This window comes from Taudactylus pleione, unplaced genomic scaffold, assembly GCF_031769625.1.
Source record: "Taudactylus pleione unplaced genomic scaffold, aTauple2 ptg000541l, whole genome shotgun sequence".
Classification (NCBI taxonomy): Eukaryota; Metazoa; Chordata; class Amphibia; order Anura; family Myobatrachidae; genus Taudactylus; species Taudactylus pleione.
The window spans coordinates 1,531,544-1,554,279 of record NW_028284943.1 but is presented as its reverse complement, the minus strand read 5'-3'; the positions used below and the strand labels follow the sequence as shown (position 1 = coordinate 1,554,279).

The 22,736-nt window shown below is 45.3% G+C and overlaps 1 protein-coding gene across 1 annotated transcript in view; it reads left to right on the top strand.

Annotated features, from left to right (window-relative positions):
• Positions 1-22,736, top strand: part of LOC148500867 (S100P-binding protein-like) — a 37,252-nt gene that overhangs the window by 2,913 nt on the left and 11,603 nt on the right. Inside the window, exons 2-4 of the mRNA XM_088451210.1 lie at positions 7,383-8,553; positions 14,476-14,573; positions 17,293-17,393. Of these exons, the coding sequence (XP_088307336.1) occupies positions 7,405-8,553; positions 14,476-14,573; positions 17,293-17,393 (1,348 nt within the window). The 5' untranslated portion in view covers positions 7,383-7,404. The remainder of the gene's footprint in view (positions 1-7,382; positions 8,554-14,475; positions 14,574-17,292; positions 17,394-22,736) is intronic.

Genomic DNA, 22,736 nt, shown 5'->3' with positions numbered 1-22,736 from the left:
GACGTCATGACGTCTCTCCCATAGTGCCCGTGAGGAGAGCCAGACTGGAGTGAGCTCCGGCTGCCGCTGCGTGGAGTTAGGTGCCCGCTGGTAAAATTTCAGCGGGCGCCTGGCAAATGGAGCCTCCCTGCAAGGGTTTGGAAAACTCAGTCTCCAGGACTAAAGTCTTAGTCGCCATGGCGACAGGGATTTGTCGAGCCTTGCCAGGGAGTATTATTTTTTTTTCAAGAAGATCTTCAAGAGCGGTCAGCGTGGACAGTCCATATTCTCTGTCAGGGGCAGCTTCCAGGCCGACCATGGCTATCTGCTGGGTAGCCAGGGCTATGGCGGTCTGGGCGAACTCCCTTGAAGGGTCCTTGCCTTCGGATGCTACCAGCGAGCAAGTGAATCTAGTTGGCAATATCTGAGATTCAGCTACATATATTAATGAGGCTGCTCTGGATTTCAGCCTCTTCCAGGATTTCAACTGCAGCTCACTGCTCCCTGTGGCTATGCTCTTGGAGAGAGGATGCAGACTCCAAGAAGGGTTTAGAGTCCTTACCTTATAACTGTAAGGTTTTGTTTGGTCCTGACTTGGATAAGATTGTGGATACGTTGGCAGCAGCTAAGTCTGCGTGTCTGCCTTCTGTTCCTGCTCCCTCTGGGTCTCAGATCTCGTCCTTACGGACCTATTGTCCCCAAGGTAAGCCTAAAGGAGGTCAGTCCTTTCCTAGGCCGTGAGTCCCCAAGAAGACTGCCAAACCCAAAAAAGCAAGCTTGGAGCGCGAGTCGTCCAGCTGCCAAGCCTGACGACAAACCCTCTGCCTGACGGGACAGGCCTCCCCTTGGGGAAACCCAGGGTGGGAGGCCAACTTCTTCAGTTCACCCAGTACTGGTGTCAGACCACCGCAGACACCTGGGTAAGAGAAGTCTCTCACGGGTACGCCCTCTCCTTCCGCAGAAGACCTCCCCATCAGTTTTTCTGCACAGGCCTTCAGTCGGACAAAGACAAGGCCTTACAAATCCAGAGGGCCATACAATCCTTGCTTTAAGCAGGTGTCATAGTACCTGTCCCGTTGCTCCAGAGGGGTATGGGTTATTATTTCTCTTTTTGGTTCAAAAACCGAACGGATGCCATCGGCCTATCCTCTATCTCTAGTCTCTGAACAAATTCCTCAGCGTACCTCGGTTCCGACTGGATAGCCCTACGCTCCATTATACTGGCTATGGAACCTGGGGATTTTATGGTGTCACTGGATATTCAGGATGCATACCTGCATATTCCAATTACTTCCGCTCACCAGCGTTTTCTCAGGTTTGCTGTTCTGCAACAACATTTCCAGTTTCGGGCTCTACCGTTTGGCCTCTCTACTGCACCTTGGGTGTTTACCAAAATTAATGGCAGCCCATCTGCGGCTGCAAGGGGTCCGCCTGTTACCCTACCTGGACGACCTGTTACTGTTGGCAGGGTCTCCAGAGGTACTTCACAACCACCTACAGCTGACAATATCTGTGCTTCAGGCGCACGGGTGGTTTATCAATTGGAAGAAGTCTTCCCTGATCCCTTCTCAAAGGCTGCTCCATCTGGGTGCTCTGTTAGATGCACAACAACAGCGGATCTTTCTGACTGCGGAATAGATCTCCACTTTGCAGACGCGAGTACGCAGATGCCTTCACAGTCACCGAGTGTCCATTACTCAGCAATGCAGTTACTGGGATCCATGGTATCGACTTTCGATATGGTGGAATATGCCTAGTTTCATTCCCGGCCTCTACAGAAATTGTTCCTCTCCAGGTGGGATGGATTACCCCATAGGATAAAGGCACAAATGATGGTGCTCTCTCCGGAGGTGCGTCTCTCTCTTGCTTGGTGGCTACAGACGGGCCACCTCACCAGGGGGCGCCCCTTTTGGATTCTGGACTTGAGGGCCTGATTTAGACTTTGGAATAGCGAGGGATCTCTCTCTCAACTGATCATTTTGGTGAAACCATGCTGCACTGCAGGAGGGGCAGATTTAAAATGTGCAGAGAGATTTAGATTTGGGAGGAGTGTTTCCAAACTGACATCTAAATTGTAGAGTAATAATAAAGTTGTGCAGTATTTGTGGGCTATATGCAAAAGCAGCCAGTATTTACCCCCACATGTAAAAAAATTTATGTATTTACACCCCTTGCATTGCAATATGGTTTGTTCAGATTCATAGTTCAGAGAGATATCTCACTCTATTCCCAAGTCTGAATCAGGCCCTGGGTCCTCCTGACGACGGACGCCAGTCTTCGGGGTTGGGGCACAGTGACAGGTCAACACTCCTTTCAGGGGCGATGGACAGCAGAGGAGTCTGCCCTGCTAATCAACATATTGGAACTTCGGGCCATCTTCAAGGCCCTGCAACAGGTCAGAGTCATACTTCACGGAAAGCCCGTGCAAGTTCAGTCAGACAACGCCACGACTGTGGCTTACATCAACCATCAAGGAGGAACTCTAAGTCAGGCAGCAATGACACAGGTGTCACGCATTCTGACATTGGCGGAAGGTCATCTCCCAGCCATATCGGCAGTGTTCATTCCACGAGTTCTCAATTGGGAAGCGGACTGCCTCAGCCGTCACGACGTGCATCTCGGGGAATGGTCTCTTCACCAAGAAGTGTTTCAGCTCCTAGTGGACAAGTGGGGCCTTCCGGACGTGGACCTCATGGCCTCCTGACACAATCACGAACTGCCAGTGTACGGGTCCAGGACAAGAGACACCAAGGCCCTCTTGGTAGACGCTCTGTCAGTCAAGTGAACCTTCCAGTTTGCGTACCTGTTTCCTCCAATCTCCCTTCTTCCTCGAGTGCTACGGAAGTTCAAACAAGGAAGCACTGTCCTGCTGGTGGCTCCAGCTTGGCCCAGACGTCACTGGTACTCAGTTCTTCAAAGTCTCTCCATCGACACTCCGTTTCTGTTGCCTCAACTTCCGAACCTGTTGTTTCAAAGTCCTTGCCTTTACCTGGACCTGGGTCATCTGTCTTTGACGGCGTGGCTCTTGAGACATCCCTCCTGAGGTCCAAGGGTTTTTCTTGCTCTGTGGTTAAAACCATGCTCAGAGCACGTAAACTAGCCTCTGCCAGGATTCACCACAGGGTGTGGCACACCTACTTTCAATGGTGTCATCCCAAAAGTTAAGATCCCCAAGTGTTTCGGATATCCAGAGTTTTGGCTTCCCTGCAGGCAGGTTTGGAGATTGGTCTCCGCCTTGCCTCGCTGAAGGTGCATGTATCTGCTCTTTCAGTGTTGTTCCAGCGAAGGATTGCTCCTCTTCCTGATATCTGCACTTTCCTACAGGATATCCTTCGCATTCGGCCTCCCTTTGTCACTCCTGTGGCGCCTAGGGATTTGGCTGTTGTCCTTAGGTCTCTCCATTTGAACCCCTGGACTCAGTGGAAGGCTTACAGCTAAGACTGTTTGTTTTCTTCTGGCTATTGCTTCCGCCAGAAGAGTGTCAGACTTGGGGGCTCTCTCTTGCCGTTCCCCATTTCTATTTTTTCACCAGTACAGGGCTGTGCTTCAGACTCGCCCTGGGTTCCTTCCTAAGGTGGTTTCTAGTTTCCACATTAATGAGGATATTATTGTACCGGCCTGTAATTCTCCAGACCTCTCGGCTGGTGAGGCCTCATTCGATGTGGTACGTGCCCTCAGGATTTTTGTGGACGGTACTAGTTCCCTTCGGAAGTCAGACTCCTTGTTTGTCCTCTACGGATTCCACAAGAAGGGATGGCCAGCCAATAAACAAACTTTGGCTAGATGGCTTCGCTTGACAATCTCTGAAGCTTACACTCATGAGGGCCTTCCAGTGCTGCCCTCTGTTACTGCTCATTCTACTCTGTGGGTCCTTCGTGGGCAGCTCGCCAGGGTGCTTTGGTTGTTCAGCTTTGCAAGGCGGCCACATGGTCTACTGTCCAGACCTTTCTGAGGTATTATGCATTTGATACCTTTTGCCTCTCAGGATGCTTCCTTTTGGGCGGTGGATTCTCGTCTCTGCACAGGAGTGTCCCTTAAAGGGACTGCTTTGGGACATCTCCAAGGTCTCCCTGTGGAGCCTATGGACCCTGAAGTAGAAAATTATAGAGATGGTAAGAACTTACCTTTGTTATCTCTCTTTCTACCATAGTCCATAGGATCCACAGGGCACCCACCTTGACGCACCTGTGCTTCGCTCTGGTCACCGGTTTTTCTGTCTCCTGTGTGAGAATGTGATTCTTGAGTGTTTCAGACTTTCTTCTCTCTTTTGTCCTCCTTTGGCGTACTACGAAACTGAGGTGCCTCTGGCCCAGGGGTGGGGTATAGTAGGGAGACCCAATGCATCCTGGGAGAAAGATTAACTGCGTGGTGCCCGGATGACTCCATCATCTCCTATACCCCAAGGTCTCCCTGTGGACCCTATGGACTTCGTAGAAAGAGAGATAACAAAGGTAAGTTCTTACCATATCTCTCATTATTTCCAGCTGAGACTCTTTGTCTGACCTATGTAAGTAGCGTTCCCGCTAGGCTGTTTTAGCGGGGCGCGGCGCCCTGCCCTCCTTCTGGAGGGCAAAAAGCACACTGCCCTCCAGAAGCAGGGCAAAAAGGGCCCCGCCCTGACAGCCTGCGGGTGCCGTCTTCACCCGCGGGTCGCAGTTGCCCGCAGGTGGAGAAATGTGCGGTAACCCGGTCCCTGTCTGCAGCGCTTGGGGGCTGCCCGGCGTGTCTGAAAGTGCCGGGCACGCCCCCAAGAGTGATGAAAAGGGGACGCGTCTTAGACACGCCCACTTTTCAATTTTCACGCCCCTTTTCGGGTGCGCATGCACAAAGGTGCCCTCTCTGGCTCCGGCTCCCTGCCTGCCACCGGAGCTAGAGTGAACACTATGTAAGTGACCACCTTCTGCTGATTCCCTCTGAAAAATTTGTGGACCAAGGCTATTTAACCCTTGCTAAACTACAGATTATTATTCAAATCATTAAAATTCGTACCTGCTCCCACTTTGCCAGCCTATTTCATGCCTAAAACCTTGTTGGACCAGGCAAAATACAATCGGGTCATATGTAAGTGACCACCCTCTGTTTGTTTCAAGTGTCATTTGTGGCCCAAGGCTATTTAACCCTCAAATCTACAGCTATTTTTTCAAATTAATAAAAAATAGTACCTCTGCTCGTTTTGCCAGCCTATTGCATAGCCAAAACCTACTTGGGTCAGGCAAGATACAAGTGGGTCATATGTACGTTGCCAACTTCTGTTGGTTCCAAGTGTCACATTTGTGGCCCAAGACTATTTAACCCTTAAGTAACTACAGCTACTTATAAAATTAGTACCTGTGCGCACATTGTGATGATTTCATGCCTAAAACCTTGTTGTGCCAAGCAAAATGCAATTGAAATTTGTGTCAAAGATATGCGTTTTTTATTTATACAATGTTAACTTAGTGATCCAACTTACTTTTGTTAATGTAACAGTGAATAAGTAGCTGGAGCATGAATAAGAAGTGAATAACAGTGATTGCGCTGAGCGAAAAAAAATGTGGGTCCCAGGGACCTCTCACTTTGAAAAATTGGGGTCCTACTTCACAGTTTTTGGGTCCCATCATAATTTATGCTTTTGAGCTCCCTATATGCCATGAGACCATCCCACATGCCCTACACATACTGTTCACTGTGGACAGTCCTGCTCATATTTTCAGTACAGATAATGATTCTAAATACTTTGCCTTCATCTCACACAGCCAACAGGAGGGGGCTAAGGGCAGGCATCAGTTGGGACAGTGCTGGGGATAGGTATAACCACCTCCAATGGGGTGATTACCAGACATAACAATGGGGTGATTACCAGACACCTTTCTTGCCCTGGGGCCTGCACTAAGGCACACTCTGCCACCCCACACCGACCCCAACACAGCACTTGCAGCAAACGACGGCTAGAGGGAGACACCTTCCCAAATAGCGCCCCTGTCATGCGGATGTCCCTGCCCGCAGATCCCACCTACGCTGCCGCCATTGAGAACCTCTGCATCCCGCAAGTCAGTGAGGTAACACAACAGAAGGGAGACTACCCTGCATGGTAGTCATAATCCCCGTCTATGGCAAAGAACAGAGAAAAAGAGAGAATAGCACAGGCGGTAAAGATAAGAATAAAGAGAGTAGGAAAGCAAAGGAGAGAATATGAAGGAAAAGGGGAGATGAGGCAGGGATAATATGGGGTAAAGATGAGTGTAGAAGGGGGTAAGGACATGCAGTGCTGGGGGGCAAGGAGGGGGCTAGGGCAGGCAGTACTTGGGGGTAGGTCGGGGTAAGGGTAGATAGCTGCTGGGGCATTACTGGGGGCAAGGATGGGGTTAGGGGTCGGGAGGGGGTAAGTGTGAATAGCAGCTTGGGCAAGGAGGGGTTAGGGGTGGACAATACTGGTGGTAGGGAGGGGGTCAGGCTAGCAGCTGGGGCAGTACTGGAGGTAGGGAAGGAGTAAGGGTAGATAGCAGTTGGGGCAGTGGTTACCTCCTTCCTCCTGTTGAGAGCCCCTGGATGGGTCACTGTTGTCGGCTTCTAGCTTGAGCTGCAGCCCCAGCTTGTCCCTCAGCAGCCAGGTGTAGAACTCCAGTTCTCTCCTTTCCTGGGTAGTGTCCACCACCTCGGCTTCCTGTGTGCAGAGAGCTAGCTGAAGGAGTCGAGGATGGAGCACAGGCTGCTGGAGGGGGTACAGCATCATCGACAACGCTGCAGCCAAGGAGGATGCCCTATGTAGAGCCTGGAGAGTGCGCTGGCTAAATTTAAATTGCAGAGAAGCACATTGGGGGGGATAGAGGGAAGGAAGTAGCTCTCAGGCAGGGGATTGGATTAAGAAACGCTGCCGACTGTGACTGTTTGGGCAGACGCTGCTGCGGCACGCACACACTGTATCCTGCAGGACCCATTCATTTTTAAAACTGAATCCCTCACTGCCTGTAGCGCGTAAAAACGCGCTATAGTGCTTATTTTGCGGTCGCTGGAATAAGTAGCTAACTTCAGCCTCTTGCTAGTGACCACTTTCTCACATCTTATAGGTTTTCAATTTTGTTGAGACTGAAAATACTTACAATGTGGTTGCTCCCATGAATGAAACATTACTCTGAGAGACTTCAACCATTTAATTTTTGTAACTGGATTATCATCTTTTTTTTTCTTTAATACAACCTGAGAAATATACAAACAGAAACGTGCACAATTATATACACAAAATGAGTAAGGAAACTGGCATTCACTTTATTCTGTCTGTGTGTTACTGCACAAGAAAAGTTTTATTCTAGTTTATATAGCAAATTCATATTACTCAGTGCTGTGCAGAGAATCATTCACAACAGTCCCTGTCCCAGTGGAGCTTGTAACACAGCGCTGTTAATTAACTTCAATTCCTTCTGCAGAACTTCTGGTGCAGATCGTCCAATGAGAACCATCAATGAAAGCTGTCATCTGTCTGTGCAGAGAGCATTCTCTGAGCGGCAAGTTGTGCTGAATCCTCTGGACTGCAGATACCTTCTTCCTGGGACCATGGAAGATATAAAGATAAGTTTTCTTAATGATCGAGCAACTGGATCCAAGCGAGAACGAGATGAAGTTACATCAGTAACCCCTGAATCTAAGAGATTGTGTAGTGGCGCATTTAGCTGTAGCACGCCTCGTTCTGCATCTGCCCATTCATGGAAATCTGTTTGCACCACACAGGCTGAAATTGCAAAACAGGGCCAAGTTGATACTCCCGGTCATTTAGTGGATCAAAATTCTGAGTGGGATGACTCCTTGTTGGAGCCTTCTGATAATGAGGGTGATTCCCCCCTATACTTGACCATAGATGAAATTGAGTCCTTACTTGTCGATGACTCTGCAGATGAACCTTCTGGGTGGGATGATGAGAATAACACATGCGTGGCCACACTTATTTCATTAGAACCAAAAGATGATGGGGAAAAGGTGAGTAAATCGCTTTGCAGCAAAGTGGATCTTTCTGGCAATTTGACTGAAGAAGATTCAGAGCATGATGAAGACCAAAGCAACTATGCTGCAGTGGCTCCTTCACCATGTAATTTAGTCATATGTCATGAAGAGCTTGATCATTCATCAGAACAAAATGGCTTATTTACTTGTGAAGGAAGTCATGAAGATGCCACTTCATCAGAAGAGAAGCAGGATCCTGCGCTCACTATTTCAAGGACAAAACAGACCACATCTATAATAACAGACTCCACATTATCTTTACAGCCTTTAAACCCTGGCCAGGTGTCTGCCGCATTCTTCAATGCGCAAGCTGTAGTCCAGCATGTATCACTATCCCATAATCTACCAGACTCACTCAAGGTTTATTCCCCTAATGAACTTGACATTCTAAAAGAAGCTTTGTCATCTACTACATCCCCGGCGGTCACATGGGAACCTCATCTGAGCACAGGTGAATCTGGAATGGGACAAGAAGATATGACACCCAGCAAATCCCCAGATATTGAAGAGACTAATAATAGACAAGTTGGGGCCACCACAGATCCAACTGACATGTCTGTAAACCTAAGTACCACTGTAAGATCCAGCAACCAGATTCAGGTATGCTTATCATTTCACTATCATTTGTTAACAAACTGTTATAATGTACAGGGAAAACAAATTTAATTAACCCTTACATATGACTGTATAATGAATAAAATCAACAATTAATATAAAGTTGATATGTTAAACAAAACTGCAGTGTGTATGTGTGTGTGTGTGTGTATATATATATATATATATATATATATATATATATATCTCTAAAGCCTAATGACACTAGAAAAGTTGAAGACAAATATACAAATCCCCATATGTATATTATAATAATAATTAATCCAGCTTTTGTAGGACTGGTCTCCAGCACCTCAAAGTCAGGAGTTCCACTTGAGTGTCTCACAGGGTGGCTGTCTTCCTCAAGTGGTGGGTGAATCCATCCCATCTGACCGCGGAGAGACCTTTCTCAGTTGGGTTGTTACTATGGATGCCTCTCATCTGGGATGATAGAATCAGATTAAAAAAAGATTAATCAATGCTAAAATTAGTTTTGTACTCCATATTCTCAGTTTTAAAATGGTGAAATTAATATGCAGAAACGTGAAACTGCCATAAAATTAAATTTTATTTCGACATATCCGATTAAAGTAAAAAAAATAGACCGCTAAAATAACAAAGTTAAATGAGGATAGAGAAATTTCTAGCAAATACAGATGAAAATGCAGAGCTATTAGGCAGATGATTTAAAGCAGAATGACAATGGCCCAAATGTAATATTCTGCAATTTTGGCTGTTTAGACTCTAGATTTAAAGGGGCAATAATTTAAAAGGCAAAACCTTTTAAAGTATTGGCACTTAAAATATAGTTGTTAAATTGCAAGTTCGCAACGGTGCCTGCAGCTTGTAGAATATTACATTTGGGCCAATATCCAATGTGTTGTTTTAACCCAGAAACTGGGAACAAATCAGTCCCAAATACCATTATATGTAGAATAGGGTTTTACAGTTGTCTGATCAAATAAAAAAATTGTAAAGGGTAAAAAAATTTATGGTTCTGTAGTGCACAGAGCGCAAAGATTAGCTCTAGACACAGCTAATTAATAAAAAGTAAAAAAACTGGCTATGCAAACTCACTCACTCATAGGAAGTAACCACTCGCAGAATTCTCCCAGGAGAACCTATGCCTTGGTAAATCATGTCTGGTCAAGATGTCAATCACGGCTGTGTTTGGCCATTTTTTACAACTAGTAAATTTGCTAGATGCAAACTCAAGTGAGAAATCGTGAAAACCTCTGCAAAACAGAGGTGAAAACACAGAAATAAATACAGCATCATCTAAACTCACAGGTACTTCCCATAGACTATAATACAACACAGGAATTTATCAAGAATTGTAATTATAATCACAGGTATGATTTTAGCAATCTCGATCCAAAATAGAAGTTTTAAATAGACTACCTCCTGAGCTGTGTGTTTAGCAGAAACATACACAGATCAGTGTATGTTTCTGTCTGTAATTAACCCAAAAAAGTTTTAAAAAAAAAACGGTGTGGGTTCCCCCCCCAAAAGCACAATCAACTCCCAGAGCTCTGTGAGCCAGTCTTATTTTTTTTCTAACCTAGAGACACACTAGCAGCCTGCACCACATATCTCACTGATATCTCGAGTATCTCACTGATCAAGTTAAATGTCTTGGAGGATGTTGTTTATGTCTTCAGGCCTGATTCAGCATGGATCGCAATTGCAACCGCACGCAGATCGACCGATTGTTGCGCATGCACCGCGATCGCACTGCGATTACGCAAGCACACAGGAATCCATCACTTAGTGAGTGACAGGCTGTGAGCATTTGGGGGTGGTGATGGGGGAGTAGTCGGAGAAACGCAGGTGTACCTGTCCGTTTGAATGCCGTTGCATTGGCGTGCATAAATTAGCCATTGCATACACAGCTTGTGTACTCACTGCGTGCGACGAGACTTGCAGTTTCTGAGACAGGTCAGAGCTGTAATTGTGCGTGAGGGGCCAATGTGCTCCGATGGTACCGATGTATACACAGGACTGCAAGGTATTACGGATGTGAGAAAGCATCAGTGGGCATCTCTATGCTGGCTGAGTGGTGGCAGACATTAGCATATTTTTGCAGCTGCATTTGCATGCGATTACGGAGCAGAGATCTCAATTTTCGTTTTGTGCTGAATCCGGCCCTTTGTTTCCTTCCTCTCTGGCTCTGTTTTTGGGGCTTGACAACAAAAATAAGCAATCCCTGCAGGGTAGGGATTTAGAAGAGGGAGGAGTTTCAAACACTGCAGATTTTATTTTAAGTACCAAACTCCTGGATGAGCCTCTATATCCTCAAAGTCCATTGGAATCAGAGAAGGTAAGTACAAAAAATATTTTTTTTGTGTGGAATAGTGTCAAATGCTTTTTAATATCCAGGCAGCCAATAGTATTTCGGATTTATTGGTCTCTTCCTGGGAAATACATGCTGCCTAGGATGTTGCAAACTTTTCAACAGTGTTTCCATTAATATCTCCATTACTGGTGCCCGGTTACTGGACTGTAGTTGCCAGCCTAGTTGCTTCCACGTTTGTGTGGTGGGGCTATATTCCGTCCTCTCCGGAACTACTGCTGCTAACAGTAGTTGGTTAAATAATTCTGTTAATGGTGTTACCAGCGCCACTCTTGAATTGCCCGCTTTCAGTTTTGAGAGTCCTCTTGTAAGTAAATTTATATATACCTCTTTTTTATCTGTGTTACTTACCTATAGTGTATTTCCCTTATCCAGCTATAAATACTGAGTAAAGCTAAGTATTAAGATGGTTTGCAATATCCTTGTCTTCCTCAACAAGACGCTATCCCTCTGCCTCTAGTCTTACTATTTCTCCTTTTGTTTTGTCTCCTTTTCCTGCTGACTGACATCTTTATTTCAGCATGATACTTTTTACATCTGATTGCTTTCTTCCACCCTCTGCCTAGCAAGCAATGATTCTTGTTTGAGTCTGAATATATTTCTTAGAAACCATCTCTTTTGTTTTTACAATACTTACCACCTATTTCGAAAACTAAATTGCCCACTTATCCTTGTGCTTTTCCTAATCTGTCTGATATAAATGTGTGCTGCATTTAGTAGTGTACCTTTATTTTTTCACACCATTGTAGCATTACAATGAAGCGATCCCATTTTGTAAAAGAAAATCAGCCCATCTAAAATAAAATACCTCTGGGGCCGAGAATTGAATGCATGTCAGTCGCAAATACACTTGCACTGCGTGTACAGTACTGGAGTTGTAACTGAGATTCCCTTAGGTGTATATGGCTCCCACTCCTCCTTTCTTTCTGCCTTTATAATTTATGAAATGTTCTACAATTTCTGCATGATTTTTTTGTTATCACGACATTAAAACAATAGCTTAATACAGGAGATATCACAGAAATCTCCTGCTAAATGGCAATTGGTGTTTCAGACTGCAGTGCCCATTGTTCACAATTGGGACTGTGGTCTGGCCCCGAAGACTGCTGCCATCCTCATATGGCAGAAGCTGCTTTATACCTATGGAGGCATTATTAGATGAGAGGGATCTTGCGATCCTTTACTCCGTCCGAAGATTTATGGAAACTGACACTGCAGAGTGGGCCTGATTCAGAGATGTATGAATGCCGATTTTATTTTTTCTTTACTCAGCTTGTGCAATTATTTACGTATGCGCAGCGATTGTTTTATGATTACGCCCGCCTAGAGGAATTATTCGCAAAGTGAGTAACCGGTTATCAGCTTTTGGGAGAGATAAAAGGGGGGGGGGGGGCGGCTAGGCAAAAGCAGGTGTGTCGGACAATTTAAATGCCAACGTGAATTTGCTATTGTGATCTCCGCAGAATGAGAGTTCTCTGCGTGTCATGAGAGCTGCATAATTTGCGGCTGGTCAGACTTGCTGCATGGCAGCCCGATCTGCATCGATGTTACCGATGTTTACGCTGTTGTACGTCGTTGGATGTGTAGTCACCAGTGGGGCATCCCTATGCTCGGCTATGCTTTGAAAGGCATTACCATATTTTAGCAATTGCGATCTGTGAGAGAATGCAATTGCGATTGCATTAGCGTACATTTCCGAATCGGGCCCAGTGTCGCACTGTGAGGGAGGGTCTTTCGGAAATGCAAAAGACTCCTTTAATGTGCCGGAATGTCATTCAAAGGGACAACATCTCTTTGAATGCATAGACCTTTTTAATTCATAGGAGGGATAATCGTATTAAAAATTATTATTCTTGTTAACAATAAAGATTGTTAACAATTGTCACTGTAATTAATACCCCCTAGTAACGTATACACAAATGCCATATAAATCATAGCAACAAATCAGGTGTTGACACCTTGTTTTCCCTTCAAACTGCACTAGAATGATGCAAGTTAGGATCTGGTTGGTATGGATTACAACCAGTGATTCCATCCAGTTTATTTTGTAGATTTGTTGGAGTTTCTTTCAGCAAACATTGTGGCAGCAACTATTCTTAACCATGACTATTGTCCACTTACACGACACATGACTACCAGTGCTAGTGACCATCATTCTTCCCTGCTGCAATTTACTGACATTAGCTAACCCAGCAGTTGGCGGTTATCATTTCTAGCAAATAGCCACCATCATCATAGCCATCAAGACTTTCCCTGTGCACACATTAGTTGTACATTCCTGTTCTAGAAATGAGGATTTATTTTCTATTGTTTGTCAATTATAAATGGCCGCTCATGAAGTCATGTGATGGTTGCTTAGCTTGCATACACATACAAGCAAGGCATCTATCACTGGACCTGGTCTGAGTGAAGGATTGTATGCCATCTGTCCCAATACCTTCTATGATATACAGTCATCTACGCAGTCACAGGCAAATCATTTATTTAAAGATTTAAGATACAACTCTTATTTAAGCTGTCATTCCTGTAAGTATACTACAAAATGGGGACAACAATATATCTGGAAAACTGCCAGATATATTTGAAAGTGTCAATTAAGTTACAGCTGAAGAGTATAATAACTTATTCTGTAATGCACATTACTATTTGATATATTGGTAGAGTGAGAAAACCTTGTTGCTACTAAACATTTGTTTGTTACAAGTTTTATTCCGGTTACTGTTTTAAGATCAGGCAACACTGATGGGAGCAGTAAAATATGTGTCCTTAGTGTCAGCGTTGGTCCTGGAGAATGGAAACCAGTATTTGCATGTACTTGCTTCCTCTTCTGTATGTGCTGATTGCTGCCCCCCCCCCCCCCTCCCCCTTCATCTGTATGTGTTGAGTGCTCTATCCCCGCCCTCCCTAATCTATATGTGCTGAGTACTCCACTCCCTCCCCCCTTCATCAATATGTGATGAGTGCTCTTCTCTACTCTCTCCCCTATCTGTAAGTGCTGAGTGCTCTCCCACCTCCTTCACTCTTCTGTAATAGCTTAGTTCTCTCTCCCCCCCCCCCCTTTCAGATTAAGAGCTCCTTCCCCATCCCTACCCTCATCTGTATGACATTCATTTGTACAGGCCTCAAACCATGTCGTAAACTTACCATGTTTGTTTTTGCTGCTGCCTTTTGTGGTGCTCTCTGCAGCTCGGAAATAACTCCTCCAGCTCCTGTCTTGGTCTAGCGACTGATGCGGCAGCACCAGCACATCATTTGCACCCACATCATCAATCATAAGACGTTGCTAGTTTGCGCACCGTAGGGACTGATCCGGGGTTATGGCCCTGTAGGCTGCGTATGTGGTACTCCAGCTCCAGTACCACCTAGGCTTGCTGGCCGTACCATCAGTGGTATGTGTACCAACAGATATCAGTGGAAAAATTAGTTCTCTCTCAGCATTTAGAGGCTATAAGCCGGAAATACGTACAGGTATTTTGAAGTTGTAATTTTTAAACGATAACAAACTTTGAACAGCAGCATGAAACTGTTAATTTGTCATTAATGTGAATGTGCGTTACTTTCTTACTTCCACATAGACTTCAGCCTCAGTAAGTTGCAAGAAACCAAATTCTTCAGCACCAGCCAAAGAAAAGTCACTGGCAGCAGTCCACCCAATACCTAGACCAGCCTCCAGGTACCCATGGTTGTTGCTTGTTTTTCTTTGTTTGTTTTTTTATACGTCAGTTACTGTATATAAAGCAATACAAAATTCCATATTACTCTACTGCTACAGTTTCAAAAGGCAAAGGTTGTGGGCTTGTGTTTTAAGCCACTTAGAGTAGTAGTACAAGGTAAGTACCCGGAAATTATGCAAAAAAAAATGTTTTCTGCAATTATTATAACTTGCCTATAATTACATTTATTTATCCAGAGTGAAATTTTAATATGGAGTCTCATATTTTCTTTTAGAATTTTCATAAAACAGAGAGATATGAGCCAAGGACATCACATTTTATGAATATGTCCTCAATGCTAGGTTAAGAGGCTAGTTGAAATGTATGCATTCTCACCAGTTTTTACTATTGTCATCCATTAGGGCAGACTGGAGGAATAACAATGTGGTATAGTTTGGGTAACAGTTAGCCTGGGAATGTTAAGAAATTTGCAAGGCTCATACTCTTCCCTACTGTACCCCAGTGCTGCCTGGGAGCTTCCGTTTAGGTTAGTGCCTGGAACTTCACTGGTCCCTGCCCTGGAGGTGCAACAATGAGGCAAGTGCTCCTTTTTTTTCCTACGAAGGAGTGAGCACAGTGACCCTGGTGCCCAAGGGAAAAATGGTCAGGTAGGGGCCCCTTTTCAAGATTGTACCATGCTAAGGCATGGTATTGGATAGCCATCCTCATGGACTGTGGCCATGACACTGCTGTACCCTGTATATATGTGCTATTCCTATACAAAAGTGTTTGACTACAGCAGACTACTAAGGTAGTTGGTGGTTTATTACAAGATCTGGTTTGCAGTCCATAGTCACTCTGGCCTATTTTGTACACTTGGAGCTAAATCTGTTATGCCGCCCATAACCTGGCATATTCATTGTCTTATGCACTATAGCTAAATTTAGATGCTGGGTCAATTTATATTGTATATAGTCTGCTTGATTAATGCACTACACTGAATCAGGCCCTCTGTCCCAGGCTAGGACTGGTTTGGGACAAAACTATATCTTTACCTGTCCCAGATGCCTCTTTAAGGTTTTGGGGCCCATCCAAGTGCAGCCACTTCTGGCCAAGAATGCAGAGGTTCTGCTGTCAGTATGGAGTTTGACCATGTAACGGGGGATTGGGGAACGTTCTGAAGTTTGGGCCTGTTGGATTTCTTGTCGTTTGGTGAAGTTCCTTTTGGCAGCAGCTGCTTCTTATGCTAATTCAGCGGCCGTTTTTCCAAATGCTGAGACGCCCACTTGTAGCGTATTGCAGCTGTGCGAATCATTCTCTGTGTATCTTTAGATGCACTATCAAAACTTACACCAGGCCTATGGCAGGTGCAGTTTTTCCATCTGAACATGGCCCCCTGTGTGAGCGGATCTGCGTATTTAGATGCAGCAGCTATCATCGACACGCCCACATCTGCCAGGCCACACCTGTTACCTCCCAGGAACACCCACTAAAATCCACACTTCCTGCACCCAAATTCATTCTACGTCTTGGTGCAGTAACTATCCTGATGGACAGTTCCTGGTCTCGCATAGGCAACAGACCCGTTCTCCTCTCTCCACTTAGGAGAAGTTGGGTGTCACCACAGGAGGAGGGTGCTCCCATAGCATGCCTATATTACAATATTTATTTTCCTTATCCAAATGCGAGGGTACTATTGGTATGGCACAAATTTGTGTCTGTCCCTTAGCCATGTTTTCTTGGGGTGTGAGCATACTTTAGACCCAGCTTAGTTCGGATTGGGTCATTAGAGCCGAAGTGAGTTAGTCCAAGTCTAGAATGACTCTGAAGCCCTTAACATACCCCATCAGGCTAAGGGGTAAATTTACTAAGAAATGTGTTTGGACGTGTTTAAACATGCTGGGATCCACAGGAGTTTTTTGCAACCAAAATGACTAATTTATTAAGAATCGTGTTTGCTGGTCTATTTTGATTTGATAGTAATGCTGATCGAGTATTGAGTTCAAGTTCAGTCGCATTTGTCCCTTCTCATTAGACTCTGCTGAAGAACTGCACAGACCAGTCAAATCTGTGCACTGTTTTCGTGTGTACAGTGTAAATAAATGGTTACAATTTAGAAATAGAACAAATATTGGCCTGGCATCCCCCCCAAACGCATAACAAGCCCTGGTCCTCTGAGCCCATTCTGATGGTGGGGGGGGGGTTAGGGGAAACGAGGTTACGGGTTAGTGATCAATCTCTGTAATTAGTACAAACAAAAGGTTTTTTGTTGGGGCGTGAAAGGTAGATGTGAATAGTTGAACTTAAGTAGGTCCCTGATGCCTAACCCACTTGTGAACACTTGATCATGTGCTCCGTCAGTACACAGTTCTACCACTTGGGATACTTCTTTGTTGACTAAACCATAATTTTATTTTTGTCTGATATCCTTTTAATAGACAGTCACCTGCGCTGAAGCATGGATATCCTTAAAACTTGTACTGTAATGGCGGAGTTTGGGAAACTGCCTTAACCCTTTCCTATTACATTATAGAATTTAAACATTCCCAAGTAGACCCTACTGCAGTGCTGTTCCACCCTTTTTCTGTTATACATGCAGTAATCGCCCATTTTGACCGTATGAGCTTCTGTCACCTCCACAGTTACATTCTATGATATATCCAGTACATATATGAATCGCATACTTTATGTGCACTTTTATGTTCACTTAGTGGTTATTTCAATATTTATATCTTTCAGGCACATTCTATGTTGTTTTGAATTGGAGGGAAATAAAGACAATTACTGTCGTCAAGTTAGGATGCACATTGAGGGACCAGAGAGCGCGACCAATTTGCAAGGTAAGAAAATCATCAAGTCCAAACTGCACATAGGCCCTAATTCAGAGCCGCTCGCTCTGAATCAGGGCCCACCTCCATTAATATGGAGCGTCCTCCTGGACGCTCGTATAGCTGTGGGTCACCACCCACAGCATATACGAGCGTGCAAAATGATGGTCGCGATGGTCTTGACCATCGCGACCATCGGAACTGCGAGTAAAAGCCTGCGGTTGGGTTTTTCAACCGCAATGCCAGGAGTGATTTTGGCTCTATCAGAGCCAAAATCATTCCCACTGACATCACTAGTCACCATCGACAGCACGCCCCCTTTGATGAGACACTCCGAGCGAAGGAAAGTCCTTCGCTCGTCGGGTCTCGCACATGCGCACGACGGAGCTCCCTCCGTCGTGCGCATGCGCAGTGGGGACCATCGACCCACTTGCGAGCGGACAGCCGCTCGCGAGTGGGTCTGAATGACCCCCATAATGCTTTGTCCATGCTGAGAACAAAATCACTTTTTGCCATGGCTGTATTAAAGGTTATCTGTGTACTTCATGTTTAAAATACATAGCAATGATGCCTACAAACATTAAAAACAGGTATGTTTTACAGGTTAATACACCATTCCTGAGCAAAACTAACTTATACGTGTCTGCATGCACATGTGCTGAACATATGGTTTATATATATTACTAGCTGCAGTACTGTGCTTGGGTAGAAGCCGGTGATCAGTCTCTCCTAGGCAGCCGTCTCCCTCCCTCAGTGGGCTGCACTCTGATGATCTCTGCCACTTGGACACCAACACCCTTGTACTGAGCCGCACCTCCTGCACAGGAACCACCGCTAGGACTTGTACTGAGCCGACCCCTCTGTTCTCTTCAGTGACTGTCCTCGTGTATTCTCGTCACTGAGGACAACGCTGCAGCCTCTCCAGATGACGGGGAGCTTCACCGATCACAGCACATAACTGGTCCCTGAACAGCAGGTACACCAGTGCTTTTGTAATGGGTTTCCTCAGATGGCAGCTCTTTACTGCAGGCTCTGGACTCCTCCCACTGCTTACAATAAACGTTCCTCTTCGGAGCACAGGGCTGAAATAATTTAGACTTGACTAAAGCAATGCAGGGGGCCCCTCCCCACGGAGCCCCGCCCACAGCCCCCTGGCGACCGATCGTGATGATCCATAGCCTATAACCGGCCTGGGAAAATTAAAAACTCATCACAAGCGGTTCAGTGGTTGCGGAGTTTATCGCAGCCATGAAAAACAAACGTTCTCATTTTATAAGCTATATAGATTATACTTGTAATATTTATAAAGCGCTGATGTTATGTAACATTCAATATTGAGGAGGTCATGATACAAACTTTGTATGGCCCTACCATATCTCTTACGGGTGTGTGTATTATATAGTACCAGTCAAAAGTTTTAATAACCCATATATATATATTTCCAGTTTTTATTGAAATTTCCGCACTTTAATGTGTCCGGGTACTCATGATGTCAAGGTAAACCACTCTGACTGGGCCATTGAAGCTGCAGCCACTGGCTTCGGCACACTCAGAATCCGTGCCGACACGCCCGTTTTCTGGAAAGCTCGCCATCGCCACCCCTAAACACCAGCAGCATGTCAATCATGCTGCAGCTTTTGGGGCAATGCGGCCGACATCGAAAGAGATCTGCAAATGCGCACTGTGGCTCCTGCACAGATCTGCAAACATCGAAGATGTATGTAAATATCGAATTTACGTACATCTCTGAACTAGGTCCTAAGTTTGGGGACTGTTCTTGCCATTCAATGACTTGAAACCTGTCTTGTTCTTATAGTTCTGTACAGTAGTTCTGTCATAGCCTGGAGGTATGTTTAAGGTCATTATCTTGCTGTAGGAAGAACCCTTGACCAACCAGGTGTAGACCAGAGGGTATTGCAGGGCACTGCAAATTGCTGTGGTAGCCCTTTCAGTTTAGGGTCCCATTTACTCTGTGAATGTAGCTGACTCTGGATCCAGCAATCGAGTCCCAGACCATCATGCTTTATCCTCTATGTTTTGACCGTTGGTGTCACAGGGGTTTATTTGCTAAGATGAGTTTAAGTCCAACATTTAAAGGACCAATATTTTAATAGCAAAAGATGGGGTGTTTTCCTATTAAAAGCATTGCCAATTAAAATTTTGGGCTTAAACATGCCACTGCTTAGTATTAAACTCCACACACTGAGGAACCATCCTTTCGCCTACTTGATTTCGCACAAAAACCATTTGTGATGAACCAAAGACTTAAAATTTTGATTCATTGGTCCATAAGACCTTATTCTAGTCTTCAGTAGTCCAACGGCAGTGCTTCATGGCCCAGACAAGCCGCTTTTTTAATTTTTATTGCTGCAGAACAGCTGCAAGTTCTTAACCCACTAATTGTTCCCTGAAAAGGCCCCTTTATATTACTCTGAAATGTGCATTATTTTTTAGTTTATTCTAAAAAAAATGTATTTTTTTTTTTTTACCTCTAGCAATTACATCTTATCTTTATACAATTTCAGGTTATTCACTGGGCTTGAATTGCTTTATTATTAATAACCACACAGTTAGACTCTGTGTAATTATAATATGTAAATAAGCAAAGCATTTGTGCTAGAACATAAATTTTATTTGGAGATTCAACAGCGGTTTGAATCCCATGTCCTCGGTGGTGATGTCTTTGAGCACCTCCAGTAGCTGAATGTTTGCTCTGTGAGTCTTGCTCCTGACTCTGTAGTCAGCATTGTTTCTTAGCGCTGTTGGCTTCCAATACAAACATTCACAACAAATGTCTATGACTTCAGCAGATACTGCATGAACCATGTCATTTCTTCTATAAACCTCTGTTGATAAACACACAAGTCCAAAGTACTGTATTCACTTGCTTAACTTCATATCATATCCTGGTCTAAGTTGTAATGTACAGTGACCCCCAAAAATATATTATACTGTATGTAAAAAAAACACCCCTTAAAGCATGTACACCAAGGGGTAGTAGCTGTATACAAAAGCACCCCTTAAGCATGTGAACCAGGGGTATTCAACATGGGACCCTCCAGCTACTGTGGAACTACACATCCCAGCATGTGCAGCCACAATTTTGTCCTAATATGAAAACTGCGGCAGGGCATGCTAGGCTATTTACTTCCACAGCAGCTGGAGGACTACATGTTGAATATGGTGTTATGACATACTCTCATCTGTGAGTATTGAAGGCCTCTCTTGAGAGGAATGAGATGATCACCAGATGCCATAAGAATATTATTGCAATCTGTAGGCTTAAAAAAAAAAAGGTTCTGGTATAAAAGATAGACAGGCATTAGATAGACAATGTCGAGATAGACACCAGATGTTAGACAGGCAATAGGTCGACAGGAACAAAAGGTCGACCCATTAAAGGACGACATGGAAGATGATCGATAGTGTCAAAAAATCGTCACAAATATGGTCCATGCATTTTTTTATTTTTCTAATCCTAATCTTCACCCTAACCCTCCCCTTGGTGCTTAGCCCTAGCCCTCCCTTCTAATGCCTAAAGCCGCATAGACACTTAACGATATCGCTCATGGAGCATATCGTTAAGTGTTTTCCCTGAACTGCTGGGCTCAATGTCTCTAACGACATTGAGCATACACACTGAACAATATTGTTAACGATATCGTTCAGTGACTGCACCCTCCCTCACCCTCATTGGTGTCCGGCAGGAGCTGGATTATCATTATAACGGGGCTGCATTAAGCAGCCCAAGCTTTTATTCTATGATTTATTTTCTATTTTTACTATAACGGGCGAACAGCACCAGACTGCCCTCCAGACGTCTGTGCTGCCACCCCATCACCCCTTTCCGGCGCCATGACACCAAGCCTGTGCTAGGTACTCCCGGCGGTGGTCCAAGGTGGACTAGCTAGCAGGCTTCCCGGACCCCAGGCTGCAACCCGGAATTCAGGGGACAGGTAAGGCGGAACCCCGTTCGCAGGGACCCGCATTTTTGCGCAGTCTTACATCTGGTCTCAGGAGACAGACCGGAGGCACTGATGTGGACAGTGGTGCGCCCACGACTCCACTAGACCACCAGGGCATATAATATACTGGCGCAGGGCATATGTAGAGGCCAGATGACCTGGTGGTTAACGTCAGCAAGGGGAGAAGGCGCTCTCCCTGCAGCCCCTCTCCCAGTCCAGTGCGCCATTCCACTCGGTCCTGGTGTTCCCTGAGCTGCTCCTCCCTCACCCTCTGCCCCCTCTGAAATGCATGGCGTCCATTTTATGCAAGCAAGTCTCCAGGAACACTGGGTCCAGCCTGCCTGTATACCTCCCCCACGGGCCAGGTCATACAGCGCTATATCCTACCAGCCACTGTGGTCTGTGTAGTTGATTTTAGTGCCCATTGCAGACATGTAATGTCTTTCTGCATTTGTATTTAACTTATTCTAGCGCTAATCTCTACTTTCTATACTGTCACCTTATACCCATCCCTTTATTCTACTATACCATGTCATACTAAGGTATAGGGGGTTCATTGTACCTCACATCTCCTATTTAAATGTGAGCGTTATCGCATACTATATAGCACGGTTGCACACTACACTGTTCCATATTACACATACTGCAGGGTGTTCACTGCACTGTATCATACTGTGTATTTTATTTTTCTTGTGGCTATGTTTGGCAGAGGAAAAAATAAAGGGCACCCTGATGCTGCTCCTACTCTGGTGTCTTGTAAGTCCTGCTCAGCGGGTTTAACCACAGAGGACCTCATTCAGGAGGGTCTTTGTACTAATTGTTACACAGCCCCAGGCCCCTCAGCCCCGGTGTCTCTCCCTCAGGACAGGGCCGAAACTAGGATTTTTGTCACCCGGTGCAAGACAGTAATTTCGCTCCCCCCTGGTAATTCCCCCTTCGGCAGTGCCCCTATAGTAATGCCCCCTTCGGCAGTGCACCTATAGTAATGCCCCCTGAGGTAATGCCCTTGTAGTAGTACCCATATAATAATGGTAGTGCCATTATTAATGCCCCTGTAGTAGTGCCCGTATGTTAATGCCCCTGTAGTGCCGCTTACACACACACAAAAAAAAAAAACAATACTTAAACCCCGTTCCTACATCCGCCGCAGTCCGGTTCGCCTGGCTGCTCCTCGGAACTATGGGAGAGATGTCATGACGTCTCTCCCATAGTGCCCGTGGGGAGAGCCGGAAGCTGGAGTTCAGGTGAGAGCTCTAGCTTCCGGTTTACTGCGGTGCTGCAGGGAAGTAGCCAGGGGCCCACTGGTAATAAAATCTCAGAGGGCGTCCAGCTTGGAGCTCCCCTGAGGCGCCGGGCTGGAGGACACTGGCAACGGCACTGGCAGCGGTGC